Source organism: Falco peregrinus, chromosome 5, assembly GCF_023634155.1.
Source record: "Falco peregrinus isolate bFalPer1 chromosome 5, bFalPer1.pri, whole genome shotgun sequence".
Classification (NCBI taxonomy): Eukaryota; Metazoa; Chordata; class Aves; order Falconiformes; family Falconidae; genus Falco; species Falco peregrinus.
The window spans coordinates 8,728,304-8,748,243 of NC_073725.1; the positions used below are offsets into that span (position 1 = coordinate 8,728,304).

The window sequence follows — 19,940 nt, forward strand, 5'->3', positions numbered from 1 at the left end:
CCCACACCACTCCCTTCTTTCCTCTCTCACCAGATTTCTCGTTGTAGACGAGAAATAACTTCTCTGGAAAGAGAATATTTTGCCAAGTGGTGAAGGAGAAATGTAAGTAGCTAATTCACATGAATTATCTACCACCTTAAAAAATATCTGGGGCTCTGACTATGGAACTGTGTCTAGGCTGGTCCTCAGGGTTTTATCCAGCCCAGTAGAAGAAAAAATAAAAGAGCAAAATCTTACTTTGCAAACAAAAAAAGATAGGACTTCATTTAAAAATATTAATGTTTAATGTACAAACATAGTTAGGTTCTGGCCAGAAACTGGGACCTGAAATGTGTGAAGCTCTCGGTAATTCATGTACACAGTTTTATGGAGTTTGTACGTAGCATTTTGCGTTAGGTGGTAAAGCTGTAGAGCTCCACCCTGTGCTTACTTGTGACTGACAAAATAATTTTTAAAATATATCTTTCCAACATTGTTTTCTAATAAAATGCTAACATTGCAAGTATTTCGTATCAGGCCTGTTGGTCTACCACTTACAAGCCATGAACACACCCAGGAGTGATCAACCCGGAGAGACTTTGGAAATCACATCATAATCCATGCACCTATAGTGCCTTCACTGGGGTGGATTACAAGCTTCCTGTAAGATAAAAAGTATCTCCCCTTACACTTGTGGCCTTCCAAAATGAGAATGTAAATTATTTAACAGATCACACCTTGCTGATGGCAAGAAATTAAATGCTTCCTGCGAAGGCATTTTGTCAGTACCTCCAAGAGGGCATCAATGTTACCATGAGAATGCAGAAATTTTACTTTCTTATTCTAAGCAGTGATACTTGCAATTTAATAGAGTTGAATTTTGCCAAATTTAATTTTTGGTTTTGAATTTCATTAAAGCTTAATTCTCGGGTTTTCAGTACTTCTGTGGTCTTGGCAATCTTTTTGTTGCTATCAGCACCATTACAATTAGATCTTGGGGTTTTGTTTTTCTTTTTTTAATCCCTTGATTGAGCACTTCTTCCTTCTGAAACTATTTAGTTCATTGAATATTTATTGTGCCATGAATTCATTTTCAGTGAGCACACTGGGTCAATATCTTGTTATGACTTTGTTGAGTCACATGAATTAAAATTTTATAAAATATAATTATTTTATGATAGCTTCTAAGAATATATTCAGTTAGAAATACAAAAGCCAACTTATTTACAAAGGATACTAGTCAGCCTTACAAAAAAATTACTTAGGATGTCACCTTTCAAATTACGTTAATTTAACCTTGTATCTAAAAGCGCTTTAACCAAAAGGAATTTTTTTAGTTTGTAAAACTCTTTGGGTTTTAAAAGTCTTTATAACATCTATCTCACTGTATGTCTTTAGCTAGTTAAAACCTTCCTTTAAGGATCTAGGGAAAGATACAGTTTCTTCTGGATCAGTGCCCAAGAAGAACACCAGTCAATGTATCTGTGAAAGGTACTGCATCATTTAGGGCAGGCATTCAAAAGGAACCTGATATGAAGGTAACCATTGCACCTACATGCCTTTGGCTGCAGAGGTTGGTGTATCTTGAGTGTGCAAGCCTCATGGAGCAGTGAGGCCTACAGGGACCTTGAATTTTTGTCTGACTGCACTGTGTTGAAGTTCAAACTTTCTCTGGATGATGTTACAAATGCTCAAAGATCAGTGGTAGAATTTCCAAAGTCTGGCAGAGGTTTACAATTTTATCTGACATGTTCAAATGGTGATTTTTTAATTTGATTCATAATAAAGAAATTGACTAGATGCGAAGATATGGCCCAGATCTCAGCATTGTTAGGAGCATGTTTATGCCTTGGATTTTGGCTCATGCCCATTTCTTACTTAATTCGTTAATTTGGGAAGAGATGTAATAAAAATTCTATCCAGTTTCTCTGCAATGGAAGTCAAATGGCATTTTTATTGAATCTATCCATTCCGAGTGTCCACTTAACTTCTAATATGACACTGACCCTAAAATTTGTTGCTCATGAATCCTCATTTATAATTTTGGAGAGTTGTCTCATCAAGGTTTGTTTCTGAGAAGGGCATGGCTTTGAAACTCAACTATTATTCTTTTTACTTTAAAATATTACTTTTCTTGTCATTGCCATTGTTTGCAAGCTCCCCAAAATATGCTGTTAATTATTTCCCATGGAGGCTTAAATTTTATGTATAGCACTTAAATGAATGAAAGCTTTATTCTGGTTTATGTGTTAAGCTTTAAATAGATGAACAACACAGATCTGAAGCATGAAATCTTCTTATAAAATTTGTCCTCCCCCCTTTAAAGATTTTATCTACTTAATAGAAAAAGACATGGAGTACTTTACAGAAAAGGGTATTTTTTTTCCTCTTTGATTAGATGTTAAAGGGATTTCTTGTGGGTTTTATTGTCTGTAATGTGGGCATTCATCAAGCAAAAGTGTATAAACTTTTATTTGTATATGTAGAAAATGTTCTGTAGTTTCCATCATGTTAATATCCACGTGCCTCACTTCTGTTGGCTCTTAAAAGTTCACTGAGCCCAGAGGTTAAGTATAATCTGCTCGTACAAGGTTAACATAGTTCACTCCTCATTATCTGCATAAGATGGTGCAATGAATGCACTAGAATGGTACCAAAGATTGTGACCCAGACAAAGAAAAAAGGGGGAAAATATTAAACCAGACATAAATTAGATTTAAAAATATACAGTTATCGTGTCACAAAGGAAAGAGAAAGGCGATGCTATGAAAACTGTGGAGAGTAGATACCTCTGCCATCCATAGATCTGAAGCACTAATCCTGATACTTGCTTCATACGTGGCCATTCCCAGGTGGCATGGCTGATGCCTGAGCTCTGGTCCCAGAGTCACAGAGGGCAGCCCTGAGTGGTTCTGTGTGCCCCTACCACAAGGACTCCAGCCGCAGGTAGCTGAGATAAAACTACATTTCACAGTCCAAGTTAAATGCATTTCTTTTATGTGTCATGTCAAGAATTTCTCTCCACAAAATCTGACTATGTGGATTTGACTGCAGTAGATGTTCCTTTAGTTCAGTTGCATTGTAAGTCTCATTGATACCCATGTTGTGTGTCTTTCTTGCTTAAGGAAAAAAAAATATAATTAAATCCATCATACTAAAGAATACACTCCATTAAGGGCCATATTTTACAATGCAAAAATAAGAAAACCCATTTTTAGACTAAATTATTTTGGGAGTAGCTTTAATATTTTCCAGCAGCTTCAGTGCTTGAGAAAAAATGTTAATGTCTTTACTGTATTTGTTTTCTTTCTCATTTTAGGTGTCTATTGTTTGCAGGAACGTGTGTTAACAAAATAAAGACCAAGGGGAGTACATTAATGCTAATGGTTCCTCATTTTCATGCAGCCATTATGCTTATGTCTGGTGTACTAATACTGAAGTCTTTCTAGTCTAAACTTCATGTACTGCCACTTCTTTCTTTTTTTTTTTGAATGCCAGCTAATTATCTTCTTCAAATATAGCCTCTAGCCAGAGCTGTTCCTTTGTAGCCTGTACTTGTTGACACATCGTACATATGCACCTCAGGTTTCCTCTTACACATACATTTACTTATTATCTTAATTTTGAAAAGAGCATAAAATCATGTCTTGTCTTTTACTACTGTGCAATTATGCCATGCAGGCACACATGGTGGAGCTGGATTTTCACATTCTTAGAACCTGCAGATGTATGACACCTGTATTGAGTTTCATTTTCCTGTATCTGGGAAGAGTTCGCAAGCTATATGATTGTGGGTTTTTTCATTTTTAGCACATATTTTTTCTAATCTGTGTGAAAGAAAAGTCTGGTTCATGTTTTATTTGTGACCTGATACAATAAGGTCTACCACATTTACAGTCCTCCAGAAGCAGTGGTTGAAAACATGATTGTTCCTGTCATCTCTAGGGGTCTTTGATCCTTAAACCATCTGCTCTGGTACCTGGGAGCCTCTCCTAACATGACAGGCAAAATTCCACCATAAATCAAATGTGTAAACAAATGATCAGGTTTCGTGACAATGAAAGGGTGACAGCAATGTTGCACAGGTTTACGTAGCAGGAATGGTGCTGTTTAGTGTATTAATAGTCTGGGGGGGGGGGGGTGGAATGCAAATGTTTTAGCAGGAAAAAAATCAGATGTCAAAACCCTTTTGACTAGACAGGGATAAAAAAGGCTTTAGGGATCTTGAGGAGAACTTGAATACCTTAAATGAGTAATCACCATGAGAACAGAGGCAATGATTATTCACTAATGCAGAGTCGTGCACGCTAGAAGTAGTTAGTTTTCTTATATACCTCTAAATTAAGAATGCGTTGTATCAGTCGGAAACAACTAGAGAGTAACTTCAAATTTCTTTGGAAGCAATCTTAAAAGCAAAGCTAATATTTTAATGTCTAATGAATGATAATTAGGGCTTGATGAGGTAAACATATTCATTATACTGTTATACAAAATGATGGTAACATCTTATCTCAAGTATAATGTTAGCTCTGGTCCCCCCTCCTCAAGTGCTCTTTAACTATGATACATTCTGAAGCAGCAACATGGACAGTTGATAGAAGTAATTTGGACATGTAAAATCTATCTCACAGAGATAAGACTATAATCATAAGTGCTTTTACCTAAAAATAAGGGTATTCATCTACTTCTACCTAAGCAATTGTTTTGCCCTAAGCTTTATTTCTTAGAGGTTAATATTTCAAGAAAACACGGGAGAGAGAGAGAGAGAGAGAGAGGAGCTAAATCTTGGCTTCGTTGAGATCAGTGAGACCTTTGCTACAGTTCTCCCCCATTTAAAATGGAAATATGAGATGATCATTTGCAAATTGGAGTGTGCAGCTATGTAATGAAAGGGTGGTGTGATTTCCCATGCCAACATACAGCTTCTTATTGTCTGACTCTAGATCTGAAATGAGGAGCTGTCAGCAGTGACCAGGGACTGCTGCAGTGGGAGCCAACACAGCTCTCAGGGCATATGGTGATTTTCATTTAAAAATGCATTGCAGTGATGAAGGATCTAATTGCTCTTGTATAGATTTTATCTTTTTCTTAATAACCCTAAACTGTTCACTACAACATACATTAGTAGGCATAAAACACAGAGAATCTGTGTTAAAAGTTATAATCTATTTATATTAGAAGGCTGCATGTGCTCCAGTTCAGGATATTTATTTTTATTTATTTTTCAGTGTTTGGTGACTTATTTACATGTTTTTGTCTTTTTTTCTCCAGTATTTCTAGGTTTTGTTTGGGTTTAGATGGTTTTGCATTGCTTGGTATTTCATAAGGTACAGTTCTAGGTTTCAGAGAAGTATAAAGAAGATGTGGCATGTAATAAAGCCATTGCCATCTTTTGTGCTTTCATTTAGAGCTCCAGAGTTTTTCAGCTGAGTCAGAAAAACATAACAGCATAACACATAGCCCTTAAAGATAACCCATGTTTGACAGCTTCCTTTAGTTTGCCCCATCATTACTCAATACATCTTCTCTTTCCCTTCTATCAGCGTATCATTGATTACAGTCTTTCCTCACCGGTGTAAAAGAGCCAAGTGTGGTCTGGGCCTACACGAGTTTCAAATACTCTTTAAAAACAAAAAGGTGATGATGCGGGATCAGATAGGCTTTTCTACCTTCACATCTCCCCGAGGAATACTTAAGGCCCTGAATATGATACAGAACCACAGCTCAGAGAAGGCTGGCCTTTGTCCCACCCTTTCTCTTCTAACATCATCAGCACTGGTCTACTGGCGAACTATTCCTGCTTCTAGGCATTCAGGGATGCTCTGAGAGTTACTCCTCATCCTTACATCTTTGCACTTCCTGACACAGTAGTGCAGAATAAACCAGTTTTGGCCTACTTTTTCACTAGAAAAAAATGTTTGTCGTTTTATAGAATAAAGAAAATGAAACTGTGTTCTAAGCTGTTGAAATACCAAACAGGATTTTGGTATGTTAAGCGTCTGGTGTGTAAGGAAAATCTAAATAGATGTATAGAATGAATCAGCAAATTATGGGGAGTGATGTACTTGCTCAGTGCAGTGCAAGCACCAAATCAAGGGAAGACTGAGTTTCTGGATGTCCAGTAAATGAGATAATGTGTTTTACATCTGGTTATAAAGTATGTCATCAATGGATGCTTAAACGCTTGTTTATGTTTCTGCTGGTACTTGAGCACTTCCCAGATACAGGTAAATGAAACTCAATACAGCTTCTTCCAGCAATTTTCAAAGTAGCCTAATGGAGCTTGATATCCAATTCGTACTGACTTTTCTGATGGGACTTGATTACTTGAGTGCTCTTATTCCCTTTGAAAAATCTTCCTCTTAATTATGCTAATCGGTGCTTTAAAATGTTTTCAAAGTCACAGAGCTATATGCAGATAATGCTAATTCAGAACCAGACAAGATTCATAACGCTAAATTCAAGGAAACTCCCTCTGACTACAAGGTATATTTATTTTTCTTTTCTTCCCTGAGGGTAGAAATTAATTACTCAAGTTTGCTGAAGAATCTGCTGAGAGCTGTTAGCTACAGGAACCAAAAAAGTAAAAGTAATTAGTCAGTCGTTAACCCAGGACTATTTCCATTGTATAATGAAAGTATTTACAGCCAACAGTATCTTGTATTTAATTCCAAATGAAAAAAAAAAAAAAGTAGTGCTATTAAGAAAAATCTGAGAAGTGTAGTTGATCTGGAAATCTTGCAGCATTTTATGTACTTTGGCTGAAACCTCATCGTATATAATTTCTTCAAAAGGTCCTGATTAGGATTGTCTCTAACAGTGAACACAGAAATGAAAAGCTGTAAATATGGCTTTATCTACAAATCAGAGCAATGTATTTATTGGGTTTTCACTTTCAGATACACATAATCTGTTCCAAGTCTCATGGTACATCTCTAAAGAAAGTTACCTAATAGCTTTTCATTGTATAGTGGGCAGTTTTTGTTAACAACTGCTGATAATTGCTAGCTGCTACTGTTGTAGCTCAGTGATAAGCCATTCATCTTACTGATTAAGAACGTTTGTCTGACCCCCAGTTATGTCACAGAACTGGGCACAGAGTGCTGAAAGCATTTCAGATAATGGTGTCTCAGCCAGAATTGCTTGTTAGCAACTGTAAAATGCTAATATTGTGTTTGTATTTTGTTAGTATAATTATATTAGAGATATAGATACAGTACAGGCCAGCGCGGGGTCCTGCCCTGGGGAGGGACAGCCCCTGCACCGGCACAGGCTGGGGGTGGGCTGCTGGGGGGCAGCTCTGCGGGGAAGGGCCGGGCGGTGCTGGGGGACAGCCGGTTGCCCGCGGGCCGGCGGTGGCCCTGTGGCCGAGAAGGCGGGTGGGAGCCTGGGGCGCGTTAGGGGCAGCGTGGCCAGCGGGTGCAGGGAGCTGATCCTGCCCCTCTGCTCGGGCTGGTGAGGCCCATCGGGAGTGCTGGGCCCAGCGCTGGGCTCCCCAGTCACGGGAGACGGGGAGCTGCTGGGGAGGGCCCAGCGGGGGCTGCGGAGCTGGTGAGGGGCCTGGAGCACCTCCCTGGTGAGGAGAGGCTGGCAGAGCTGGGGCTGTGTAGCTGGAGAAGGCCGAGGGGGGTCTCACCCGTGCGTACCAACACCTTAGGGGTGCGTGGCAGGAGGACGGGGCCGGGCTCCTTCCAGTGGTGCCCAGCGACAGGACCAGGGGCAATGGGCACAAACTGCAACACGGGAAGTTCCAGCTGAATATGAGGAAAAAGCTCTTTACTTGGAGGGTGGCGGAGCCCTGGCGCAGGCTGCCCAGGGGGGCTGTGGAGTCTCCTTCTCTGGAGACATTCAAACCCACCCGGGCGCGATGCTGTGCAGCCTGCTCTGGGTGAGCCTGCTTCAGCGGGGGCTTGGGCTAGGTGATCTCCAGAGGTGCCTTCCAGCCCCGACCAACCTGTGATTCTGTGCTGTTATAGGGAATGCTACTCTTTGATACGATATAGGTGTTTATTTTAGTACCTTGCCTTTGCTAGTAGTGATGCATTCTTTAGGAACAATGATGTTTCAATAGGGTTTGGTGTTTTGCTTGGTAACCTTGAACATAAAGTGTGCTGTAAAGGAGAAACCAGTTCACATATGTCTGTCAGTTAAATAATGGAGTCATCCATCTTTTCTTGATAGCACTGAAAATGTATTAGTCTGAAAGTGAGGCCCGTAATGTTTCATATAAAGTTACAATAGTTAAACTTAGTAATTGGGGGGGGGGGGGGGGGGGGGTGTGCGGCGCAGCTGAAACTGAGGTGGAGAAACTTGCAATCAGATGCAATATGACCACTAGGAACAGCGAATGTGAAATTCATTCAGATAACAAAAGGCAGAAAAATGGGAATACAGAGGCCAAGAATCAGTGACTTTTAGAACACTTCCAGGAAAGAGATTTTATCCAAAGAGGCATTATTTCAGTGTTCACAGATCAGTTACAGTTATTTTAAATAACTTGTTTCAGTTTTGCAGTTCTTCCAAAGACTAGAATACTTTTAAAACTTGAAGCTGAATTTTATGATTGTATTTCTTTACATTAGGTTTAGATAGATATTTTTAAACTCTGTCTACTGTCTGCCAGGGATTTTCTTGGGTTTTTGTTCATTATTCTTTAACGTGTCTGATTACGCTCCCTATCACAAGCATAGCAATGAAATCTGCTGTACAAAGGGCCATATTATTGTTGGGGAAGTGTAGTGTAATCTCAGGAAAACAGTAGTGCACAGAGGACTTGGATCAGTTCAGTGACCTTTTTTTCAGTTTTGCTTTTCTTTCCCATTTTAAATAATTGGGAGCCACAAACATAAAATAGCCTCAACTGATTAATACTTTCTATCAAGGCAAAATCAAAGCAGTTTTCCTATGCTTCCTTGTCTGTTGGCAAGGTGAACCAGCCCACTCAGTTCTGCCATCTTACAAGAATGCAGAGTGCTTTCATTTATGCTTCTGATTAAATTCACTGGCCTGCACAGAGCGGGTCAGCAGGGTTATGGCTGAACCTTATGCTGTCATCACCCAGACCTTCTGGCTTAGCTTTCCTTGTAGAAAAGCATGCCAGAGAGTATGGAGCTGAGGATGGTAGCAGCCATGGCTCAACAAGTCTGCTGTAAGTGGTAAATTCTTACAGACATTTTCCCCAACTTGGAGGTGCTGGGGCAGATACTTCAAATCTGCCCCCTACTTTTGCAGATATACTTTACAAGGGGATTTCCCCCGGTTCATACTTGGATTGATCCAAAATTAAGAAATGGATGCTCACTGGAGAGAGAATAAACTTCAGGAGGTGATTCAGCCTGTCAGGTCTCAGCTTACAACAGGGGGACCCCCAACCAATTTTTCTGAAATAAAACTGCCTGCCAGGAATATTTTGTTTTGGAGCTCTCCCTGAATATCCAGGAAAGATTCCTAATCTTCCAAGCAAACTGATTAACAGGCAAAACTGGGCACACAAATTGATTTTTATATTTTTTTTTCCTATCTGGATTTTTTTGAAGCATTGTGTTTATGCAATTCATTTAGGTTGGTTGTTTTCCAAAAGAACTGCATACTTTTCCCTGGTTGGTTGCTTTGGTGGTTTGTTGTGGTTTGTTGTTGTTTTTTAAATATCTATGAGGCAGTAGCTAATTCTACTTTCTCTAGCACACATAAGAGTCATTTAGCAAAATGAAAGGAAAGATTAAATGAACAATTTAGAAAAAAACCTGCCAAAGCATCTTTTGAAAATTAATTTAGGTTTGTGAGTTATGTTTAGTTGTTTGAATCTTTTCTACTGCAAAAAGAAACATGTAAAAAGCTCTAAATATGTAATTATTATTATAAAAATTTAATCTTAGAATCTCAAAAAGCTTTCCAAGTATTAATTAATGGAAAGAATCAAATCGATGTTGCATTCTTGCTGCAGTGTTATTGGGTGATGATTTTTTCTTTTCAGTGCCTTAATGGATTTTATGAATTATCTAATTAGACCTGTAATATGCGATTCAAAGCCACTTGATTTCCATACAGAAATACAGTTCATAATCATGCATAAAAATAAATACTCCAGAGAGACAATACTTAACGTGCTGTATAAATTCCTACAGTTTAATGATCTTTTTATTCTTGGAATTGTGTGAAGAATGCAGTGTCTTCTAAATAATTATCGGGGGGGGGGGGGGCTGTTAGAATTATTTTGTTCTATAGAACGTGTAGATTTCATGGCGTCGGTATTCCTTAGAAGTTCTTTTTATGCTTTGTTTTTCAGGTTGGCTTCATGAGCTAGGGAAACGTATTGAGTCTCCTTACTATGAGAACAACACACTAGGGGGCCCATCAATCAGAAGTGCCTATATAGCTGCCCTATATTTCACTCTCAGCAGCCTCACCAGTGTTGGGTTTGGAAATGTCTCAGCCAATACCGATGCCGAAAAGATCTTCTCCATTTGCACAATGCTGATTGGGGGTATGTACAAATGCTAAGTATCATATAAAATGTTTTGGGGAAGGGTAGGGACAAGTAAAATAAGAGGTGAAATTTTGTTAGAGTTTCTTTAAAAATAAGACAAGCCACAACAGAAATTTTAATTTAAAATGGCAAAAGAAGGAAATAACTCTCTTAAGCAGACATATTTCTAAGGTTTCAATCACTTGTGGCAACAAAAGACAGTTGTCACCCAGTAAAATGCAAACACACTACTGTCAGTGAGTGGAGCCCAACCATGTGCCAGCATATTTTGGTTACATGCCAGGCAGTTTTTAATTCAGCCAGGTAATAGGTTCAGCTCCAGTTCAGTCCCCACAGCAGCCCTGGGAATGGTGGTGAGGGCAAGTGGTTAGCACAGCAGTGAACCTGGCTGTGAGCTAGTGCAGATCCTCATCTGAAGGATTGGCCCAGAGAGAAGACAGCAGAGATAGGACAGAGCCAGGAGGACTGTTTAGTGAGCTGTAGGTGACTATCATAAACAAAAAGCAGTTTAATTATCATTAAGTCACCACTTACCACTAAGACATGGTAAATTTTACCACATCACTGCTTCAGATTAGAAAATACAACGGTTTTGTCATATTTGGAACTCCTAGTAGTATTTGTTGGGGAAAGTCATGTGCACATTTATGATTACCTTCTTTCTGCTGAGGCACCTGGGCACAACCACCGAGCTGGTGGCAGCTGCAGAGCTTGGTATTCCAAGGCCACTAGGCAAAGTACCTGCAGGTCTCTACCTTCATCTTCCTCCACAAAAAAAAAAAAAAAAAAAAAATCAGCTGTGCTATTTCAGAGTGTGTACAGCAGACAACTCACAGTGGGAGTGAGGGGTAAAAGGAAATCACAACCAGAGTACTGCCCGCCTCTTCTGCCCCCCCCCCTCCCCCGCCCGCCCCGTTTGCCTAATTGTTCTGGAAATACTAGTAGGTGTTTCTCCAGGGCTAGCCAGTAAGGCGTGCATGGTGTCAGCTTTGCAGCATAAATTTTCCTGGGCAAAAATAAATTGGCAACTTGACACTTGAAAGCCAGGAAACACAATGAATGACCTGTAAACTATATATTTGTAGCATCGAGTGGTATAAAAAGTACTCATTGAATTATTGTCATTTTTGCCAGTCCTGAAAATGAATGGAAATAATATAATAAATCATCCAAGAATTATATCATTTTGATTTTGACAATATCCCAAAAACACAAGCAGCTCACTAATTGCTTTTGCTGGTAGCATAGAATTATAGTTTTAAAATACAGTGTGGTCTTTGTGCTTGGAGGCTTTCATTACATAAACTCTGTTGGAGTGAAGGAAGGAGTTTTTATTTCTGTAAAGAAATCAAGAGCTGTGTAAGGCGATGATGAATATTTAATTCACTTTGGTACAGCAGAGCTTTCACAAACTTAATAGATTAGAATATAAAAGTATGCTGTACTTATAGTCCAGTTATTGCAGTTTCTGTTCATTTCTTATATTGTTGAATGGTAGAACTGATATTCTTGTGCACTGAATAAATTGTGAAGAACTAGTCGGCTGAATATAGTAAGAGGGAACAGAAAGCTGAAAGGCAATGTTAATCACAGACAAGCAGGTAGAAGTATGACTTTACATCTGGGAGGGTCCAGTGGACAAGATCTATCCAGGCAAGAAGGCAGAGCAGGCTGGTTTGCAAGTATTTTCTTGAGGAATTTTATTTTAGATGCTATTTAAGAAAATCAGCAGAGCAAAGAAACTTGAAGGAGTTAGCATCACACAGCACAGACTGGTGAGTATGCCTCAGAAAAGTCTATTAGGAATAAAGTACTAGTCTGTATACTTTAGGTCATAATGCCTTTTCATTTCTTAAAACATGTTTCAATGTATAGTTTTGGCTGATATTTAATTTTAAAATTCACTAGTGGAAAGTGATGTTTTGAGAGAAATTGATACAAGTTTTTTAGGGTTTTTAGACAAAGTCATTAGTTTATGAAACTTCAAGTTTAATGGATAGCATGATTACATTTATCAGTACTTCATCTGTACCTCTTTAATGTGTGTCGCTGCAAATTGAAAGAAGGAAGTGAATTTATTACAATCTTAAAGATAGTTGAAGCCAGGGAAAAAAAAGTATTAATTTAATAGATAAATAACTTATAATATTCTTGTTTGATTTTCACCTGCCTCTTGGTATTAATTCATGTTTTGCATGAATTTGAAATTACAATTTAAGACAAGTAATATTGTGAAGATAAAACATCTTATTCTGTACAGTATTTCTTCTTAAAGTTGGCAAGAAAAGTTACTTACTAAAATTTAACCAGAATTCATAGGATACCCAGCATCTGTAAAATATTAGTTAGATATGTCCTCCTGCACATGACCATACCATGTGCTGTTTTGTATTCTCAATGTTCTTTAAGCAAAGAATGTGCAGTTTTGTATTTATGAGACTGGAGGCTCCAGCAGTAGCTCCAGTCCATTCTGGGGTCCAAGGTGCTACACTGTTCCCTAAGCAACAAAAAAAGTAATTTAGAATATCCATTAAAATTAAGGCCACTTTATGAAATATTGTTCCTAGAAGTTTTTAACTTGTCCTGCTTGTAGAGAATGGATCAATATATTTCTTACAGAAAGTAGGGTGGGTCTGTGACTATTTGATAAAAGAAATCTAATACCTATGAAGCCAGAAATAGCTTGAGATCATTGGTAGCAGTTGTCTTCCAAGGTACATACACAAAATCAGATTCCCCCATAACAATAACATTCTTGATGATATTTGTGCCTATAATAACATCACGGAGATCTCTACACTGTCCAGCTCCTAACCTTGGAGAGACTTCTATCACATGTGATTTTTACATATGCATCCATGCACCACCTAATGTTTAATCCTTCCCCACTTTTTAAACTGATTATCACATCCTTAAAGAGGCTACACTATCACTTTAGCCTGTTTAGCTATGTCTGGCTGAATTGTTTCAGCCCTAGGTGCCATATTTCTGGCATAATACACCAGCCCCTCACATTTTGTTGCCCAGGCTTCTGACATTCATGACTTAGCAATTCATTGCATCACCAGGAACAACACCTAGTTGATTCAGCTGATTATTCTTAAAAATAAATTTCCAGTTTTGCTTACTTTTCTTTCTAGAATTCATATCTGATCTTTTTCTTTCTGCTCTGCTTTTCATTTATCTTCTTTTACTAATGGACTTCTATTGACTTCATCATATCATTGGATTACTCTACAAGAATGCATACTATATTGTGAAACTTGCACACTGCAATGTCTTATCTGTTTTTCTGCACTCCCTTCGCAATAAAGACACAGATATTGTTATTATTTCCTTTGTATTTTACTTGGTCTGTAAAAATTTTCAGCACTCCAAACCAAAGAATTTTCTGTCCATTTCTACCAAAAACATTATTAACCTCTAAAGTGCATCCTTTCCTCCTCCTGCTCCCCCTGTCTCCTTATTCACACTGGATTGCTGTAAATTGCCATACAAGGTCAACATCTTGTTTGTCTTCTTTATAAACCAATTCCTTTACCGCTCAGATGAGTTTGTCTGCTTTCTTCCAAGCGCTATAAAGATAGATGTCCCTTAACAGTAATAATCAAGCTCTTTAATAGTTTTTTCAATAAACAATTTGTAAATGTGTATATTATATACCTCAGATAAATATCATATGACAGACAATCTAGCAGTAATTATTCCCACTGATAATCAGGAAGCACATTTCTGCACAGGCAAACCCAGACAACCTGTACCTGTAAGCATTTCTTCAGCTTTGCTTCTGGTCTTTTTATTCTCAAGCCAGTGTCTAATTGCAGACAAACTTTAGGATGCCAGAACTTTCTGATAAATATTTTCACACTATATTTGACCTTCTCAAGCAACAAAAGAAATCAGATTTTCAGTTTGAATGTATCTTTTTTTATCTGAATTTCTTCTTTACAAAGGTTTTTTTCTGTCTTTTTTTAACATCTTATTTCCCAGAATATGATAAATTTCTAAATGTTGTTTGCAATCTCATTCCGCTACACATAGTCCCTATTAGTAACTGTTTTTCTTTATATGAGTTCTCTGAAATTTATTACATTCTGTGTATTTGCTAACTGACCATTTGAGTCTAGTTTTCATACTGATTAATAGTTTATCATTACTTCCTGAGCATGCCTGCCTACATGTGTTATCTGTTTTCATTTTTTCCTTAGACTGAACTTAATTTGGCTAGGTCATTCTTTTGCTTGGTATCCTGACTAGATAGCATCAGTACTTCTACCCTGTCCCATGACTGTGGCTACTAGTGACACCAAAAAAAAAAAAAAAAAAGAATAATCATATGAATACTACTGTATATTACTCATGGAGTCTTATATTCAAAAGCTTTATTATATCTCTCAATCAGGAAACTGGTTTTCTGTAAAGATCCTGTTTATTTTCTGTGTTATGTTTTAATGACCAACAAGTCATCCTACATTGCACATAATTCCTCCCTAGCTCTGATGCATGCCTTGGTGTTTGGCAATGTGACTGCTATAATTCAGAGGATGTACTCCAGATGGTCCCTTTATCACACAAGAACCAAGGATCTGAAGGACTTTATACGGGTCCATCACCTGCCACAACAGTTGAAGCAAAGGATGCTTGAATATTTTCAAACCACGTGGTCTGTCAATAACGGAATTGATTCCAATGAGGTAAGCAAATGAGGGAGGTTGCATGTTTGGTGGCTTTGACTATGGACTTTGAGTAAGGGAGGGGGAGTAACTTCCCATTTGTGATGCTGTGTTTTGTGTGAAGTTACATATAAAGAATAACATGCCTAAAAATAAAGCTGGCTTAAAGAGGGTATGCTATTGAACAATCTGGTTTAGAACATCATATCATACATTAAATTTCAAAATCCTCCGTAGTTCCTAAATGCTGAAGAGGTCTTCATCAGAAACCTTTTGGATGATGCCAGCAGAAACACCCCAGTGAGCAGTTTGCCTTTCACTAAACAAAAGATCTGCTGGGTTTATTAGGTGGGTTTTTAAAGGAGGGACTTCTTTACTGCCCTTTATTCCCTCCTCCATTTTCTTTTATTCTTTGCAACACTGTAAACAAGTGGTTTGGCCTGATTTTTTTTACGTTTTTCATTTCCTTAGATTTTTAAATATTGCAGGATCTAACACATGAGTGAAATCAAAAGACAGATTTCTGGTCGTGTCTTTGCTTGCCTGTTTTAAATTACTTATCTAGGTTATGTATTACTATACTCCGGGAGAAATAATGGCTTCTCTGTTCCAGAGTGTTATTTGAATGAACCATTCCCTTCAGAGTTCTTGTTACACATGTCATTATAAAACTCAGTGGCCTCTAAAGGTAATGTGGAAATAAGCAGAAGGATTTGGGTTTGAGAACATTATTTTCCCGATAAACTATTTTTGCAGTGTGCACAGCACAAAGAATGGGATTTTCAACAGCATCCTAGCAACAGAAAGAGCCTAGTAAGATTTACAAAGGTACAAAAAATACTTAAATGTCAGAGCTTTCTTAGATTTGGTTAAGGATCACCTTCAGCTGAACCTTTAGTCACACTGCAAGTGAGCAACTGCTGCACTACAACAGCAGGCTCTGGAGAGACTGCCATCAGTATTTCATTATTTGCCTCCCATCCGCAAACTGCTTAGTCTAAGCCCACTCCATCGAGTATTGGCTGATTGCATTACTCAGATGCCAGATCCCTTCAATTTACAGACAAAACCGTGCTTGTGGGCTTGAAGCTTGCATGGTTCAGAGCTCTGCCCATAGGCAGGCAGTATACTTTGCCTCAATGGGGTAATACCTGGAAACCACTTAAACATATTTTTAAAAAAGATACACCTGAATTTTTCATGATGCCTTGACAAAAGGAAAGATAATTTGAGCAGTTATATGTCATTCTCAGAAGTCTGTCTGAGCAGGAAGATGCTTCTCTCAATTTTGCCATGCTGCAGCAGATCTTGTGTAAAACATATATACAGATACCATTAAGTGTTGGCCATGCTAATTGGAAATTAAGACCGAGCAGAAATAGGAAGACCTTATAGTCTTTTAGTTTCCATAGATTCCTCTGCTGAACGTGCACCTTGTTTCCATGCCTTCATTCATTTAAAAAAAAAAAAAAAAAAGAAAACAAAAAACCTCCCCGAACAAACTCTCAGAAAAAACTTAGGGGTTTTTGAGTTATTCCTTTTCCAGTAGTTTTACCGCTGGTATATACCTGAGCGCCCTACTGTGTTCTAACAGGTGAGAAGAACTTGGACAAGTTTAAATTGTGCATACTGTTGACTTTTTTTCTTGGTTTTGTATAAAGGCACGTTTTTACTCATGTTTTTCTGGAATTTATCAGTGTTTATCAGCGTAAAGATTTATTGAGACAGCACATGTCTTATCAAGGGGATAAGAAAATCAAAGGGAAATCTTTGCGTCAATATGACATGGGCAGCACTACTAAATCAGCCCACTTCCGCAAAAGAGGAAGCAAATTATTTTAAACTTTTCTCTTTTTTGGACAGCTTTTAAAAGACTTCCCGGACGAGCTGCGTTCAGATATCACCATGCACTTGAACAAGGAGATTTTGCAGCTCTCCCTTTTCGAGTGTGCCAGCCGTGGTTGCCTCAGGTCTCTGTCTCTGCATATCAAAACCTCCTTCTGTGCTCCTGGGGAATACCTCCTGCGGCAGGGAGATGCCCTGCAAGCAATCTACTTTGTGTGCTCAGGTTCCATGGAAGTCCTGAAGGACAGCACAGTCCTGGCAATTCTTGGTATGCTCATAATCAATCAGCTTCAAACAAAAAGAAGGGTCCTCAAATGTAGTAAAACCTTCACTACTAACTGATGGCTTAGTGTGTCCTGGTAGTCTGATGAGAAATAATTTATTTTATTTTAATCTGTTATTCATGTTCTATGGAAATCCCTAATTTTTTTTTTTAAAAAAAAACTTCCTTATGTTTTGCCCTAAGGAGCTTTCAATTGCTAGTGTTAGCTGTTCATTCTTGTATTCTGCCTTTTTCTGTACTGCGTGTAAATATAAATATCTGTACATACACACACAGTTATACTGTATCCTGATTTTCTTATACTTACTCTCTCCTTTGCATTTCAGGAGGTACTTGCTAGCTTTTGATATAAATTTCTGCTTTCAACTAAATTTGATGACAGTACTGACACCTCAAAGGACATTGGTTATTACTTCCTAAATCTTTAACAACAGTTAGTGGCCAGGCAGTGTTCCCACTAATGCTCTCAAATGAAAGAAAGTAATCTGAGTCCAAGTCTTATTCTTTGACATAGGCATATGAACACCCCTTGCAGGACAGCCATGTGGTGAAAAAAACCCCCACTGTTGTCTCTGGTCCCCAAACAGTTACTTCTTCAAGCTAACTGATACTGCCAGCGGTCATCTGACTATATTGTAACAGAGAAAGGCCAGAAGTTTTGTACTAATAAATTTCATTTAGTTGTTTGCCAGATGACTTCTTTGACTTGCCAAGGGTTAAGCAACTCTATCTGTAAATTTCAGTGAGTGGCCTCGGTCTAATGCCTACTAAAGGGGTTCAATGTCTGAGTTAATGTTTATAAAGTGTTCTGTAAAGAATTATTTTATTATTGTTTTAATACCTCCTTAGATTTAAATGTATTCTTTTTAATAGCTTTTAATCTTCTGATAAAGCAGAGTTAAAAAGAACATTTCCTTTTTTGCTTTCTTTCCGGTTTTGTGGGATTGCACTAGACTGTTGATAATGCAAGCTTCTGGTCTTCTGTAATTGAATTTCCTTTATTTACTAGCATGCATTTGATTGGTCTTTTTTTTAGAATATAAATGTGATACATGTCCTATTTGTTTCATAACTCTCTAATTCCATTAGATGGACACTCCACATCACTCCATCACTCATTTTAATTAGGAAGTTTTAGAATGCCTTGGATTTTATTGGATCACATAAATCAAAGCTATGAAATATGGCTTAGAAAAAACATAAACTTCATAAGCTTAAATATAGCAAGAGGTCAAGAGCTGGAGCTTATTTCATTCATGATTCCATTTTCAGGCACTTCTGAAAATGTTAATGAAAGCATCATTGTGTAATGGTGACTATAAAAACAATAAGAAAGGGATCAGTGGATTTCTGAGAGAAGTTAATGAAAGCGTAATGCAAAAACATAAAAATAATTCTTCGCTACAGTGAATGGGAGCTTCATCATTCAAACCTAATTAACACCAGCAAAAGGTGAATGCATCAAACGTGTTACTGATGTGATGTAAATCTAAGCAAGTTTTTCCCTGACAATGCTGGGTTACTTACAGTTCCCAGACCATTTTATAACTCTGTCATGATCCTAATTTTAGTGAATTAGGGTTTTTTTACTGAACCATTCTCACTAACAAGCAATAAATCACAAATACAATTAAATGCTCTGATTAAATACAGCTGTTTGGTTCCTCTTGAGACTATTTTTTGTATCTTTATTAAATATTATTAGGATATTTTTAATAGAAAAATATGTTTTAATATAACAGTTATGTACTGTTTGAGCATACATCTTGTTTTTTTTTAAAAAAATATTAGCCATAACTTATTGAAAATATATCCATAATAATAAGAAATTTATAACTTTGACTGCACATCCCAGATAGATATATTAACAAACAGGCGTGTCTGCTGAAACATTCAATAATTAAATTATTAATAAATATTAAATAAGTTTGTTCTCCAATGAAAAAGGAAGAGCAAGCTACTAAGAATAACTTACATGGTTCTGTTTATGTTACAAATGTTGATATTGAAGGTACAGTCATTTCACTGCTGCAGTAATTGTACATGAAACTTCCACTTACTACCTACAGCCTTTGCTACATGATTTTTATTGGGAAAAAAAAAAAAGTTTCTCATTTCTAATTTTAGAAAAGGTTTCTAATTAAGATGTTTAAACCAGTTTTGGTATACTTGAAATATTTTTTACCATGTCCATACTTATGCAGTCAGCAATAGATTATCCTTGCCAACACTCTGCTTAATATAATCAAAGAAATCCAAAGAATTGTTTATATTTACAGTAAAACATAAAAGTGATTTTTTGCTTAGCTTACTGTATATTTTACTATGTAAGCATTACATCGTGTGATGAGCAATGACAAATATTATTGTCATCTATCAGATTTACCTTTCCCAGATTGACCTAAGCTAGTACAAGTTCTCATTTGTACTAACTGTAATTTTTAAGACACCCCAAAGTAACATTAATATATGCATATTCTTAGCATAAAAGAAAATCCCTCCCTAGGCTGGGTTTATAAGCTCTTTTGAGAAAGCTGTTAAAGCTCCATGTTAATAGAAAAAATTACAAGTTGTATTTTAAAGTATAAAATTATCTTAAACAGCCTCAGGGATGGTTGGCTGCTTAGTTTAACTTACCCTTAAAGTCACCATTTCCTGTGTGATATCGAGTTGG

General features: G+C 37.5%; 1 protein-coding gene across 3 annotated transcripts in view; it reads left to right on the forward strand.

The window, feature by feature from the left end:
* KCNH8 (potassium voltage-gated channel subfamily H member 8) overlaps window positions 1–19,940 on the forward strand; it is a 195,918-nt gene that overhangs the window by 138,019 nt on the left and 37,959 nt on the right. For all 3 annotated transcript variants that reach the window (XM_055806728.1, XM_005234661.3, XM_055806729.1), the window contains 3 exons: window positions 10,265–10,462; window positions 14,960–15,159; window positions 17,002–17,251. In XM_055806728.1, the coding sequence (XP_055662703.1) occupies window positions 10,265–10,462; window positions 14,960–15,159; window positions 17,002–17,251 (648 nt within the window). The remainder of the gene's footprint in view (window positions 1–10,264; window positions 10,463–14,959; window positions 15,160–17,001; window positions 17,252–19,940) is intronic.